This window comes from Borostomias antarcticus, assembly GCF_949987555.1.
Source record: "Borostomias antarcticus genome assembly, chromosome: 15".
In the NCBI taxonomy this organism is placed as follows: domain Eukaryota; kingdom Metazoa; phylum Chordata; class Actinopteri; order Stomiiformes; family Stomiidae; genus Borostomias; species Borostomias antarcticus.
In genome coordinates, this window is record NC_140248.1 from 25397061 (window position 1) to 25412060 (window position 15000).

General features: G+C 51.5%; 1 protein-coding gene across 1 annotated transcript in view; it reads right to left on the minus strand.

Annotated features, from left to right (window-relative positions):
- The window catches only part of LOC311318986 (palmitoyltransferase ZDHHC20-B-like), a gene marked incomplete at both ends in the record, with an annotated part of 15588 nt that overhangs the window by 75 nt on the left and 513 nt on the right, over nucleotides 1-15000 (minus strand). Inside the window, 11 exons of the mRNA XM_084450420.1 lie at nucleotides 805-815; nucleotides 2202-2288; nucleotides 2555-2681; nucleotides 3898-4030; nucleotides 6377-6412; nucleotides 11012-11132; nucleotides 11455-11487; nucleotides 11603-11672; nucleotides 13833-13953; nucleotides 14302-14396; nucleotides 14556-14582. Coding sequence (XP_084306546.1) covers nucleotides 805-815; nucleotides 2202-2288; nucleotides 2555-2681; nucleotides 3898-4030; nucleotides 6377-6412; nucleotides 11012-11132; nucleotides 11455-11487; nucleotides 11603-11672; nucleotides 13833-13953; nucleotides 14302-14396; nucleotides 14556-14582 — 861 coding nt within the window. The remainder of the gene's footprint in view (nucleotides 1-804; nucleotides 816-2201; nucleotides 2289-2554; nucleotides 2682-3897; nucleotides 4031-6376; nucleotides 6413-11011; nucleotides 11133-11454; nucleotides 11488-11602; nucleotides 11673-13832; nucleotides 13954-14301; nucleotides 14397-14555; nucleotides 14583-15000) is intronic.

Here is a 15000-nt window from a genome sequence, read left to right on the forward strand (position 1 = left end):
GGTGAGGGGTCAAGGGTTACAGTTCAGTGGATTGACAGAAATGATCTTCTGATTGGAATTGTTTACACAGCAACATGATATGACCAACCCTAGCTAGCGGTCAGCCCATGCTGATCCTTGACAATGACATGAGAATTAAGTTTTGCCGTCATGTCATCACAGGTCACAGGTCACATGTCACCACAGGTCACGTCATCACAGGTCATATGTCATCACAGGTCAACATACCAGCATCCTCACTGTGATGTATGTTGTTTCCAAGGAGACAGGGGTTGGCCTCACCATCTGAGGAGCTGTAGGGGTGGAAGGAACCAGGACTGTGATATTACTGAACCAGGACTGTGATATTACTGAACCAGCACTGTGATATTACTGAACCTGGGGTGCGTTTCCCAGAGGCATCGCAGCGCTACGTTCATCGTGAGATACGTCGTTAGGTCCCTCTAGGTGGCGATGCGTTTCCCAGAGCCTTCTTGGCTAAGGTATACCCTGGCTAAGGAGGCTCTGGGAAACAGCTCCACCCAAGGTACCTGGTGAATCAGCCTTACGATGTACCTTCTGAAGATACATCGTTAGCCCTCCCTGGAGCCGAAGCGCTGTTTCCCAGAGCCTTCTTAGCCAAGGTATACCACAGCCAAGGTATACCATAGCCAAGGGATACTTTCTGAAGGGCGGTCGGACCCCATCGTAAGATGTCCCTTAGTGATGCGCTCCGTTCATCCCGTTATAGTTTTCGCACGATCAGAGCAAAATTATACTTTTACAAAGGAGAGTTGCAATAAAGCGCACATCTATCTACTCTACCTGCGCGTAGCCTACATAGCCCAACACATCAAGGGAATGTTAGGGTTAGGATGCCAAATAAAATATAGGGACTATCCATAATATAAATTCAACACTTTCTTATGTAAAGGAGCAATATTTTCTTAAGTTAAGGAGCAATTTGATGGCATATGTCTTTTCTGTCTGTAGGCTACCCCACCACTATATAGGATACCAACAGATATTAGGCGAATTGATTAATCCAATGAGGCCTTCTAGACCCATAGTAGGGTAGACACAGGTAAATATTCAAGGTCCCCTTCTATTTAGTGTGTCACAGCCAACTCATGCTTCGTGTAGGCCTATACATCATGGCTGCATTAAAACAATAGTGTGTTTAATTTATGAGTAGCGTATTGTGTCATGTAGGAGATTTCGTTCTCAGGACATCATAACGTACTCCATCCTTCTGGTCCGTACTGAGAGGCAAAAGAGCATTTTCATATGCAGCCCCTTCCTCTTGGAACTCCTTACAGCTGAGTTTTAAGTTGTCCAATTTGATCTCTCTCACAAGGTTTAAGCGACTATTGTCTGATTTAGTGAGTGTGCCAATGTCATGTTCTTGCACTCTAAGATAACTCTCCCCTGTTCTCATCCCCCATGCACTTTGCACTTTTAGACTTCCGACTTTTATTGTTGTTATTGTTACACATAGTCCTGTATGTTTTATTGTAATTCTGTCCTGTTGTTTGTAACTTAGTGTAACGAGTGCTGAATGATTGTGAACAGGTCACACTTGAAAATGAGTCCTCTGAACTCAACGTGTTTTTTTTTTTACCTGTATAAATAAAGGTTACATTTTTTTTTTTTTTCAAAATGCCTATGAACATTCCCTACCTGACAGGACGCGCTACCCATGAATTGAACATAACATAATGGGTGGTAGGTCATCCTGACACAGTGAACAAAATCAGTCACTTATTTAGCTATCATCATCATCATCATCATCATCATCCTTCTAGCCCCTTCCCACTCTGTGTCGTCAGCTGTCCCTACCCAGCCACTCTTACCCATTTTTTTTTTTTTACCTTTTGCTCTCTGCTTTCTGTTTCCCCACCTCTGCCTTGCGGCATTCTGCTAAGTGCTTACTGTGCTTTGCTATGATTCACTCAAATATCATATTAGAGACTACAGGGATAGCTAACACATAATGGCCGACCATGTAGGCAACTTCTCTGTAACTATTTGTGCTCTCTCCTGTTAGTCATGTCTCTCTTATGAAGTATCTAGCCCATGTTTACTGCTCTGTAGATGTTCTTAGCCAGTAGACAAACATATTCCAGGAGCTTGGCCTGGCCTAATTAGCCAGCCCATCAGCCAGGCTTGACCTGGCCTGGTTCAGAAAGCTCCAGCCTGGATGGACAGAGAGCAGAACTGACCTTCTGCCGTTGGGCTGTAAGATGGCGCTGGCCTGCTCAGGGTCTATGTGCACCAGACGAGTCACATAGGAGTGGCCATCACCCAGACTGAGACCAGAGAGAGAGAGGGAGAGAGAGAGAGAGAGAGAGAGAGAGAGAGAGAGAGAGAGAGAGGAGAGAGAGAGAGAGAGAGAGAGGGGGAGATAGAAAGAGGGATATAGAAAGAGGGAGGGGGAGAAATTGGTGATAGGAAGGTAAAGAGAGAGAGAAAGAGAGAGAATGGCAGAGGTAGAGTTTAGTAATGCAGTCGTTGTAATATTCATGCAGATGGTTTCCGGCTGCGCTCCCGTCTGAGTGCTCCTGCTCTTCTTCACCTCGTATAAACCGGGAACATCCACAGCTTCTTCTGCTCTCCAAACACCTCCACCACATTCCCACAGAAGCCCAGAGAAAAACCGTTCTTATCTGGGCCGTTTCTAAAGACTGGAGCCCTGAACGCCTCTGAAACACAGAAGAGAAAACTGATACATCTAACACACAACAACAACAACAACAACACACAACAACAACAACATCATCATCATATCATCAGAAACAGTATCAGTCTCCAGTCAGAGTCAATTCAGTAATAGTGTAATATAATCCCCAAAATTAAACTTATCACTTCAAAGTCATAAATCAGAATATTTGAACTGATGACTAACTGAGTACTGGAGCCTGATCTTGAGAGCACAGACAGATGTTAGGGGTGAGAATCGGTAGTGATCAAACAATTTGATTTCGATTCTTGGGGTCACGATTCGATTTCAAAATGTTTGTTGATTATTGATGATTGTCAATGTGATGGAAACATAATTGAAAATGATGATCTACCATTTGACCTCAGTAACCCGTTAAATTCACACGAAGCACAAATGACTGAATCTCTGCTGGACTGCTGGCAAACACACAAACGTGCAAAAATCGGACTGAAAAGCAAATTGGGGGAAAATAGATTTTTCGGACTCGATCGATAATCGTAAGAATAGAAAGGTTGAAAGGTGATTCTTAGATGAATAGATTTCCCCACCACCTCTAACAGTTGTTGTGTATTTGGCGGCGCGGTGAGGCCAGGTGTCAGTGTGGTGAGGCCAGGGTGAGGCCAGGTGTCAGTGTGGTGAGGCCAGGGTGAGGCCAGGTGTCAGTGTGGTGAGGCCAGGTGAGGCCAGGTGTCAGCGTGGTGAGGCCAGGGTGAGGCCAGGTGTCAGTGTGGTGAGGCCAGGGTGAGGCCAGGTGTCAGTGTGGTGAGGCCAGGTGAGGCCAGGGTGAGGCCAGGGTGAGGCCAGGTGTCAGTGTGGTGAGGCCAGGTGTCAGTGTGGTGAGGCCAGGGTGAGGCCAGGTGTCAGTGTGGTGAGGCCAGGGGTCAGTGTGGTGAGGCCAGGGTGAGGCCAGGTGTCAGTGTGGTGAGGCCAGGTGTCTGTGTGGTGAGGCCAGGGTGAGGCCAGGTGTCAGGGTGGTGAGGCCAGGGTGAGGCCAGGTGTCAGGGTGGTGAGGCCAGGGTGAGGCCAGGTGTCAGTGTGGTGAGGCCAGGGTGAGGCCAGGTGTCAGGGTGGTGAGGCCAGGGTGAGGCCAGGTGTCAGGGTGTGAGGCCAGGGTGAGGCCAGGTGTGTGGTGAGGCCAGAGTGAGGCCAGGGTGAGGCCAGGGTGAGGTGTGGTGAGGCTGTGATGGAACCCTTACCTATGGTGGTGCGGTTCTTGCCCACCAGCCAGAGATGGTAGCAGAACAGCGACAGGATGCTGATGAAGAACATGGCCGCCACGAAGAACAGAAACAAGACGTGGAATTTGGCGTGAGTGTCCGGCAGCTGATTCTTCAAGAGGAAGAGGAAGAAGAAAGGTCATTAATACTGCCAGCATCACCAGTACGCATCATCACTGACATCATCACTGACATCATAACACCATGAATATTGCTGTCATACTCATCAAACTGACAAACTGTCAGACATGCTTAAAGGTCAACATTGAGGCAATAAACAATCACTGTACACCTGGAAAAGCTTTTTAAAAATTCAATAGGTATTTATGTAATCACTCACAGTAGCCCAAATAAGAACCAGCTGAGTGTCTGAGACCCAGCCGACCCCAAGAGTCAGCTGGAGAAAGCCAGGGAAGAGGACCTGCATAGTCGCTGGGCGCCCGAGAACTGCCCCCGAGTACTGCCCCCAACCCCCGAGTACTGCCCCCGAGTAGAGGTCTTCACGGGTCGGGTATACCCGAGGGACCCGAGACCCGACCCGAGACCCGTACGGGTTCGGGTCCACGTTTCCTCGTTTTATTATGGTCAGTCGGGTCCGGGTCGGATCCCATTCTATTACCGTCGGTCCCGGGTCTGTTTATCATTATGTGTAATACCCGAGTGGATCTGAGAAGATCCGTGATCAGCGCAGCGCTGAATCGTTTCTTTTTTTTAATCATTATTTTCTTTTGGCGCGCAGCGCTGAATCTCACGAGAGAAACGCATGCGTGATTGCGAGTTGAGACAGAGCGGGGAAAATAGCAAACAAAGAAAGATGGACACCGTTAGCAGCTTGTCTGATGTTAAACTAAAGTTACAGAATAATTAATATAAGGAGGTCAAACCCACCGGCACCTCTTCTGTCTGGGCCAACTTCATGCATATTGTCAACAAAGAGGAGAAGAAAGTAGGCGCTGTTATAAATAGCGATTGATTTCATATAGCCTAGACTAGTTCTTCACGTTAGGTCTTTCTGTTTTGATCGATTATTTGATTGATTGTATGAGGCTACCATATGTTGTAGGGAGACTACGACCTGATAAACGTTTTTAGCAGTGTGGCATTTTAGTAGCAACTTTAAATAGTCTGTCGGATCCGCCGACCCGACCCGAACTCGGGTCTCTGTCCTACTCCTGCTCTCGGACATTTATCGGATCGGGTCTGTAATGTCTCGGGACAAATTCGGGTCGGTATATATATTTTTTTCAAATGATCGGATCCAGTCGGATCTCGGAACGAATTTATCGGATCCATTCGGGTTCGGGTCCGTCTTTTTGGACCCGAGAAGACCTCTACCCCCGAGCCCCGAGTACTGCCCCAGAGTACTGCCCCCGAGCCCAGAGTACTGCCCCCGAGCCCCGAGTACTGCCCCAGAGTACTGCCCCAGAGTACTGCCCCAGACATAGAATCAGGTTGAAAGCTAAGCTAGTCTTGAGAGATTAATTTCTTTCAAAACTCACACAGAAAACAATTGTCTGAGTTCTAAAGTTACTAATACTGAAACAGTCATTAAAACAGCAGCCGTTTATTTGACTGAGCAAGTAGCCTAGCCGACCCCTACATGTCAGTGTGCTGTTGTCCAGGTGGAACCCAGTGTGCTGTTGTCCAGGTGGAACCCAGTGTGCTGTTGTCCAGGTGGAACCCAGTGTGCTGTTGTCCAGGTGGAACCCAGTTCTGCCCCCACTGCGCTGCGTATTCGTCAGAGGGGTGTGTTCCCCTGAGCACCCCCCTCCCCTGAAACCTCCAGATGTCCAGGTGACAGACAGACCCCTCCCTCTAATGACTGACTTTAATAACCCTTCCAGTAGAATTCCACACACTTTCCCACTGGGGACAGGGGACAGGAGGAGACAGTCAGAGGGACTAGGGACAGGGGACAGGAGGAGACACACTTTCCCACTGGGGACAGGGGACAGGAGGAGACAGTCAGAGGACTGCCGTCTGTGACCCAGGCAAGGACAGGACAGAAGCCTCGGCCTCACCTTCCAATGAGAACACAACACTGTTCACACAGCATGAGGCCCAGCCCCAACTAGACGCCAACAATGAACATTTTGAGTGCAAGTTAGAAAAAAAAAAGTGGTAGACTACAATTCAGGAATAAAATGGCCAAAAGAAAAATGGACAGACCCTAGCACAGTTGTTTTCCTCAAATGTGGAAAAAATGTCTGTCTGAAAGGTTCCTGGTCCCTGAAGGGTTCCTGGTCCCTGAAGGGTTCCTGGTCCCTGAAGGGTTCCTGGTCCCTGAAGGGTTCCTGGTCCCTGAAGGGTTCCTGGTCCCTGAAGGGTTCCTGGTCCCTGAAAGGTTCCTGGTCCCTGAAAGGTTCCTGGTCCCTGAAAGGTTCCTCTCCCCCCCCCCCCCCCCCCCCCCCCGAGACAGGACTGAAACATGCAGAAGCAGTAAAGCCACGGATGTTACCTCTGGACAATGCTCAGCAAACCTCCTTCGGCAAAGCTTGAGACAAAGTGTTAGAGACAGAAAGGTTGTTAGAGGCGAAATGAAGATGTGTCCAAATATGTAACACAGATGGAGAGAGAGACAGACAGACAGACAGACAGGTAGACAGACAGACAGGCAGACAGACAAGCAGACAGACAGACAGAGACAGGCAGACAGACAGACAGACAGACAGACAGACAGGCAGGCAGACAGGCAGACAGATAGACAGACAGACAGACAGACAGACAGACAGACAGATAGACAGACAGACAGATCGAGAGACAGACAGGCAGAGGGAGAGACAGATAGACAGACAGACAGACAGGCAGGCAGACAGACAGATAGATGGAGAGACAGACAGGCAGAGGGAGAGACAGTTGGACAGAAAGAAAGCAACATACAGAAATGAGCAGCAGCTCTACACACACACACACCATCCTGCTCTACACACACACACACACACACACCATCCTGCTCTACACACACACACACCATCCTGCTCTACACACACACACCCATCCTGCTCTACACACACACACACACAATCCTGCTCTACACACACACACACACACACACACACACACACACACACACACACACACACACACACACACACACCATCCTGCTCTACACACACACACCATCCTGCTCTACACACACACACCATCCTGCTCTACACACACACACACACACCATCCTGCTCTACACACACACGCACACATCCTGCTGTGTTCCAGTTCAGGTCTGTCATTTTGCGGCGATGCTTTTTGAAGCCTTGTCAAAAGAAGTCTTTAAGGCTACATACAATATTGTCCCTTTTTTCATATACTGTATCAGCAGCCTTCACGACTCCATACTGATCTGTAAAGAATATGTGGAAAACAGCAAAACACCTTCAGCTCTAACTGGCTAAATTCAAAAGTGCATCTCTGTCCGTTGCACAGTGCTGTTGCTGCTGTTGCGGCAGTGGCTAGTTGCAAAACTAGAATGGAGAAGTAAGACGCCTCCTTCCCTCCACTAGTCTGGGAGTCCACCTTGGGCAAGTGGTGGTACCCCCTAGCCCCCCTACCTGGGGTTACAGGAAAAACCCTGATGACAGAACACCAAAAAGGAAGAGAGACCCGGCCCGGAGGAAGCCCGGGGCCCTCGTCTGGAGCCAGGCCCAGACGGAGGGCCCGCCTGCGAGCGCCTGGTGGCCGGGCTTACCATGGAGCCCGGCCGGGCCCAGCCCGAATAAGCAACGTGGAAGCACCATCTCCTCCTCCATCGTCCTGTGGACCCACCACCCGCGGGAGGAATTGTCGGGGTCGGGTGCGCTGCCAACTAGGTGGCGGTGAAGGCGGGGGGCACCGACGGACCGGACCCGGGCGGCAAAGGCTGGTTCTGGGGACATGGAACGTGACCTCGCTGGGGGGGAAGGAGCCGGAGCTTGTGAGGGAGGTGGAGCGATACCAATTACACCTGGTGGGGCTAACCTCCACGCACAGCACCGGCGCCGGAACCAAACTCCTGGATAGGGGTTGGACCCTGTTCTTCTCCGGAGTTGCTCACGGTATGAGGCGTAAGGCAGGTGTGGCTATACTAGCTAGCCCCCAGCTGAGCGCCTATGTGCTGGAGTTCACCCCAGTGGACGAGAGGGTCGCCTCCCTGCGCCTTAGGACTGTGGGGGGGGGGACTCTGACTGTGGTTTGTGCTTATGCACCGAACAGCAGTTCAGAGTACTCAGCCTTCCTGCAGACCCTGAGTGGAGTCCTTTTGGGGGCTCCTGCAGGGGACTCCAGTGTCCTACTGGGGGACTTCAATGCACACGTAGGCAATGATGGAGAAACTTGGAGGGGTGTGATTGGGAGGCATGGCCACCACGATCTAAACCCGAGTGGTGTTTTGTTGTTGGACTTCTGCGCTAGTCACGGTTTGTCCATAACAAACACCATGTTCGAACACAAGGATGCCCACAAGTACACCTGGCATCAGAACACCTTAGGCCGAAGGTCGATGATCGATTTCGTTATCGTATCATCTGATCTGAGGCCATGTGTTTTGGACACTCGGGTAAAGAGAGGGGCAGAGCTGTCCACTGATCACCATCTGGTGGTGAGCTGGTTTCGATGGCGGGGGAAACTTCTGGACAGACCTGGAAAACCCAAGCGTGTAGTGAGGGTGAACTGGGAACGTCTGGAGGAAGAGCCTGTCCGGAGAGATTTCAATTGCCACCTCCGGCGGAGCTTCTCAGGCATCCCTGTGGAGGTTGGGGACATCGAGCATGAGTGGTCGGTGTTCAAAGCCTCCATTGCTGAAGCTGCGGCTGGGAGCTGTGGCCTGAGGGCCATAGGTACCTCAAGGGGCGGTAACCCTCGGACACCGTGGTGGGCAGCGGTGGTCAGGGAAGCCGTCCGACTGAAGAAGGAGGCCTTCCGGGTTATATTAGCCCGGGAGACCCCAGAAACAGTTGCAGGGTATCGACTGGCCCGGAGGGCTGCGGCTTCGGCCGTGACCAAGGCAAAGCAGCGGGTGTGGGAGGAGTTCGGAGAAACCATGGAGAAGGACTTTCGGTCGGCACCAAAGTGTTTCTGGAAGACCATCAGACACCTCAGGAAGGGAAAGCGGGGGACCATCCAAGCTGTATACAGCAAGGAGGGGACACTGCTGACCTCAACTGAGGAGGTTGTTGAGCGTTGGAAGGAGCACTTTGAGGAACTCCTGAACCCGACTAATCCACCCTCTACGATCGAGGCAGAGCCGGAAGATGATGGGGGGTCGTCAATGTCCTAGGAGGAGGTCACTGAGGTAGTCAAACAACTCCACAGTGGCAGAGCCCCAGGGAATGATGAGATCCGTCCAGAAATGCTGAAGGCGCTGGGTGTAGAGGGGCTGTCTTGGTTGACACGCCTCTGTAACATTGCGTGGAAGTCTGGGTCAGTGCCGAAGGAGTGGCAGACTGGGGTGGTGGTCCCAATATTCAAAAAAGGGGACCAGAGGGTGTGTGCGAATTATAGAGGCATCACATTACTCAGCCTCCCAGGGAAAGTTTACTCCAAGGTGCTGGAAAGGAGGGTCCGGCCGATAGTCGAACCTCAGATCGAAGAGGAACAATGCGGATTTCGTCCTGGTCGTGGAACTACCGACCAGCTCTTCACTCTCGCAAGGATCTTGGAGGGGGCTTGGGAGTTTGCCCAACCTGTCTACATGTGTTTTGTGGACTTGGAGAAGGCTTACGACCGGGTCCCTCGAGAGGTCTTGTGGAGGGTTATGCGGGAGTATGGGGTGAGGGGGTCCCTACTTAGGGCCATCCAATCCCTGTACACCCAGAGCGAGAGCTGTGTCCGGGTCCTCGGCAGTAAGTCGTCTTCCTTTCCGGTGGGTGTTGGCCTCCGCCAGGGCTGCGCTTTGTCACCAATCCTGTTTGTGATTTTCATGGACAGGATATCGAGGCGTAGCCGGGGGGAGGTGGGTTTGCAGTTCGGTGAGCTGGGGATCACGTCACTGCTTTTTGCAGATGATGTGGTCCTGATGGCATCAGCTGCCTGCAACCTCCAGCACTCTCTGGATAGGTTCGCAACTGAGTGTGAAGCGGCTGGGATGAGAATAAGCACTTCTAAATCTGAGGCCATGGTTCTCAGCAGGAAACCGGTGGCCTGTCCGCTCCGAGTAGGAAATGAGTCCTTACCCCAAGTGAAGGAGTTCAAGTATCTGGGGGTCTTGTTCACGAGTGAGGGAACCATGGAGAGGGAGTTTGGCCGGAGAATCGGAGCAGCTGGTGCGATCTGCAGTCGCTTTACCGCACTGTTGTGACGAAAAGAGAGCTGAGCCAAAAGGCAAAGCTCTCGATCTACCGGTCTATCTTCGTCCCCACCCTCACCTATGGTCATGAAGGATGGGTCATGACCGAAAGAACGAGATCACGGATACAAGCGGCCGAAATGAGTTTTCTCCAGAGGGTGGCTGGGGTCTCCCTGAGAGATCGGGTGAGAAGTTCAGTCATCTGGGAGAGACTCGGAGTAGAGCCGCTGCTCCTTTGCGTCGAAAGGAGCCAGTTGAGGTGGTTCGGGCATCTAGTGAGGATGCCTCCTGGGCGCCTCCCTAGGGAGGTGTTCCAGGCGTGTCCGGCTGGGAGGAGGCCGCGGGGTAGACCCAGGACTAGGTGGCGGGACTACATCTCCGCACTGGCCTGTGAGCGGCTAAAGATTCCCCAGGCAGAGCTGGTTGATGCTGCTAGGGAAAGGGATGTCTGGGGCCCCCTGCTGGAGCTGCTGCCTCCGCGACCCGACCCTGGATAAGCGGATGAAGATGATGATGATGATGATGATGATGATGATCTCTGTCCGTCCAGTCTGTAGTCTGTTAACGGACGGCTCCTATAGACAACGCTTTGGGATTACAGGTGAGCACAACAGACTAGTGTGGCCTGGACGTACAGCAAGACTTCTCCCTAGTGTACTCACTACTTAAAGGACTTCTCCCTAGTGTACCCACTACTTAAAGGACTTCTCCCTAGTGTACCCACTACTTAAAGGACTTCTCCCTAGTGTACTCACTACTTAAAGGGAAGGAGCAGAGCTTAAAGGGAAGGAGCAGAGCTTAAAGGGAAGGAGCAGAGCCTGCTGGTGAACTTACTGTCCAGAAGTTGATGAAATAACGGAGGACTGTGGCCGCAATGACGACACAGTAGAGCATGGAGTAGGCCAGGAACAACACAAAGAACTTGTAGTTGGAGAATCCGACACAGTTATTCACCCTGACAGAGAAACAGAGAGGGACAGACAGATGATCAGTCATCAGTCACGCTGTAGAGCAGATTAGAATTGGGGGCGGCTGTGGCTCAGTGGTCATCCAGTGATCGTAGGGTCGGTGGTTCGAATCCCGCCTCCTCCTGTCCACGTGTCGAAGTGTCCTTGGACAAAGACACTGAACCCCAAATTGCTCCCAATGAGCAGGCTAGCGCCTTGCATGACAGCTGCCGCCACTGGTGTGAATGGGTGAATGAGAGGCCATTGTAAAGCGCTTTGGATAAAAGCTCTATATAACTGGCGTCCATTGACCAGGGACCAGGGACGTACCAGGGACAGTGATGGTCCATCTTTAGAACACACCTGTGAGACAGAGCAAAGAGGGACAGTTGAGAAAGGACATCAGTCATCATGGAGTTGAAGCAAAGCAGATGGACAGAATCCCAAGAATTCCCAAGGTGCACCTGACGCCACTCACATGTCACAGTTGGAGCAGTGATGGCAGCGGTCGGGTTTGATCACCTGGCAGCGGTCACAGTACCGGACAGCTGAGGACGAACACATCAACACATCTGAGCAACACTCAGCAGCATCACTAACAAGTCAGCCTAACCCTAACCCTAACCTGGCCTCACACCTGGCCTCACACCTGGCCTCACATCACTCACACCTGGCCTCACATCATTAACAAGTCAGCCTAACCCTAACCCCAACCCTAACCCTAACCTGGCCTCACACCTGGCCTCACATCACTAACAAGTCAGCCTAACCCTAACCCTAACCCTAACCCCAACCCTAACCCTAACCTGGCCTCACACCTGGCCTCACATCACTCACACCTGGCCTCACATTACTAACACACCTGGCCTCACATCACTAACACACCTGGCCTCACATCACTAACACACCTGGCCTCACATCACTAACACACCTGGCCTCACATCACTAACACACCTGGCCTCACATCACTAACACACCTGGCCTCACATCACTAACACACCTGGCCTCACATCACTAACACACCTGGCCTCACATCACTAACACACCTGGCCTCACATCACTAACACACCTGGCCTCACATCACTAACACACCTGGCCTCACATCATTAACACACCTGGCCTCACATCACTAACACACCTGGCCTCACATCATTAACACACCTGGCCTCACATCACTAACACACCTGGCCTCACACCTGGCCTCACATCACTAACACACCTGGCCTCACATCATTAACACACCTGGCCTCACATCACTAACACACCTGGCCTCACATCACTAACACACCTGGCCTCACATCACTAACACACCTGGCCTCACATCACTAACACACCTGGCCTCACACCTGGCCTCACATCACTAACACACCTGGCCTCACATCACTAACACACCTGGCCTCACACCTGGCCTCACATCACTAACACACCTGGCCTCACATCACTAACACACCTGGCCTCACATCACTAACACACCTGGCCTCACTTCACTAACACACCTGGCCTCACACCTGGCCTCACATCCCAATCACAGATGCAGTGGCTTGACACGGAAATAGTGGATGTGAAGCAAAAACAAAAAAAGATACAGTAATTCTTTAGATCTTTAGATAAGACAGTGAATCCAAATCCAAACACCTCAACCAGACATTTCACTATTGGTCTGTAACTACCCTCCTAGACCGAGCTAGGCCCTGTAACTACCCTCCTAGACCGAGCTAGGCCTGTAACTACCCTCCTAGACCGAGCTAGGCCAGTCTATAGGCCTGTAACTATCCTCCTAGACCGAGCTAGGCCAGTCTATTGTCCTGTAACTACCCTCCAAGACCGAGCTAGGCCAGTCTATAGGCCTGTAACTATCCTCCTAGACTGAGCTAGACCAGTCTATTGGCCTGTAACCCCTCCTAGACCAAGCTAGGCCAGTCTATAGGCCTGTAACTACCCTCCTAGACTGAGCTAGGCCAGTCTATTGTCCTGTAACTACCCTCCAAGACCGAGCTAGGCCAGTCTATAGGCCTGTAACTACCCTCCTAGACTGAGCTAGTCTATAGGCCTGTAACTACCCTCCTAGACCGAGCTAGTCTATAGGCCTGTAACTACCCTCCTAGACCGAGCTAGGCCAGTCTATAGGTCTGTAACTACCGTACTAGACTGAGCTAGTCTATAGGCCTGTAACTACCCTCCTAGACTGAGCTAGGCCAGTCTATTGACCTGTAACTACCCTCCTAGACTGAGCTAGGCCAGTCTATAGGCCTGTAACTACCCTCCTAGACCGAGCTAGTCTATAGGCCTGTAACTACCCTACTAGACTGAGCTAGGCCAGTCATCCACTCTTCTCAGAGTTCCCCCTACTCCCCTCTGGACGCAGGTTTAGAACGCCCAAAACAAGGACTAAACCAGCCGGCACTTCCTTTGTGCCAAGAAGCATTACATGATTGAACAGCTGTTGATGCCTGTTGCAGTGATAATGATGTTGATGCGATGATGTTGGTGAGGATGGTGATGATGATGATGGTGAGGACGATGATGGTGGTTGGTGACATTGCGGTGTTGATGATGGCCGTACATTTTAAGGTTTTATGTATGCTTGATGTGTGCTAAACAAATTCCCCTCTGGGGCAATAAAGTGTTTTATTCAATTGAGGGTGGGAGGTTGTGAGCGCTGGACATGTTGGATGTTGGGAGGGGCCAGTTGAGAGCAGTTCTCTCACCTCCTGTCCCAGTGCGTGTGTACACAGGCAGCTCTCTGGCCACCCTCTTCAGGACCTCCTGCTGCGCCTCTGGACGCTCCTCTTTCTCATACTGGTCCTTCTCCACACCGGGCAGGCAGAACTGAGGAGGAGGGAGGAGACACATGCTCAGGAGAATGAGAACGCTCTCACACACACACACACACACACACACACACACACACACACACACACACACACACACACACACACACACACACACACACACACACACACACACACACACACACACACACACACACACACACCCTATCCCCTCCTGTATGAATATATGTTGTGGTAGTATAATCACAGAGCACTGCAGGAAGTACGCCCTGCTCTCCTGCCCTCGTGGCACACAGGGGTGTGCGTGCGCACACACGCACACACACACACACACACACACACACACACACACACACAAACACACACACAGCAGGCTAGCGCTTACCGCTTTGGAGGGGTTGGAAGGTCTGGAGCAGATAGTCTTCCAGTATGACCAAATAAACATGACAAAGAAGAGGTGGAAGACGACCAGGTAACTGACTGAGGAGAGAGAACGAGCCACAGTTACAGCAGGACGAACCTCAACACAACGAAACTGACCATTTACAAGAGTAGCCTACAGTCACTGTGCCCACAAGAGGATATAAAAGCACATCACTATTATAAAACACAATTAGTGCTGTTCGGAGCTCAACTTACTTCGTTCTGCATTAGTTGGGATTGTGACTACGAGAGACAAAAGAGACCAGGGAGAACAGAAGTTAGACGCTGTGGTCTAATGAGCGACAGTCCAGTAGCCTACATTCACTACTAATCACTAATCCCCCACCCCCCCCAGCACCCTGACAATCACTACCCCCCCACTCCCCCCAGCTCCCTGACAATCACTACCCCCCCAGCTCCCTGGCACTCACTACCCCCCCAGCACCCTGGCATTCACTACTATTCACTACCCCCCCAGCACCCTGACATTCACTACCCCCCCAGACAGTACAGTAGCCTACATTCACTACTAATCACTACCCCCCCCCCAGCACCCTGGCATCACCCCCCCCCCACCCTGGCACGGCCGGCGGGAGCCCCAGTCTCAGAGAGGGCTTTGTCCCCGGCTCAATAGGGACCCTGACCGGCCTGACTGACTGAC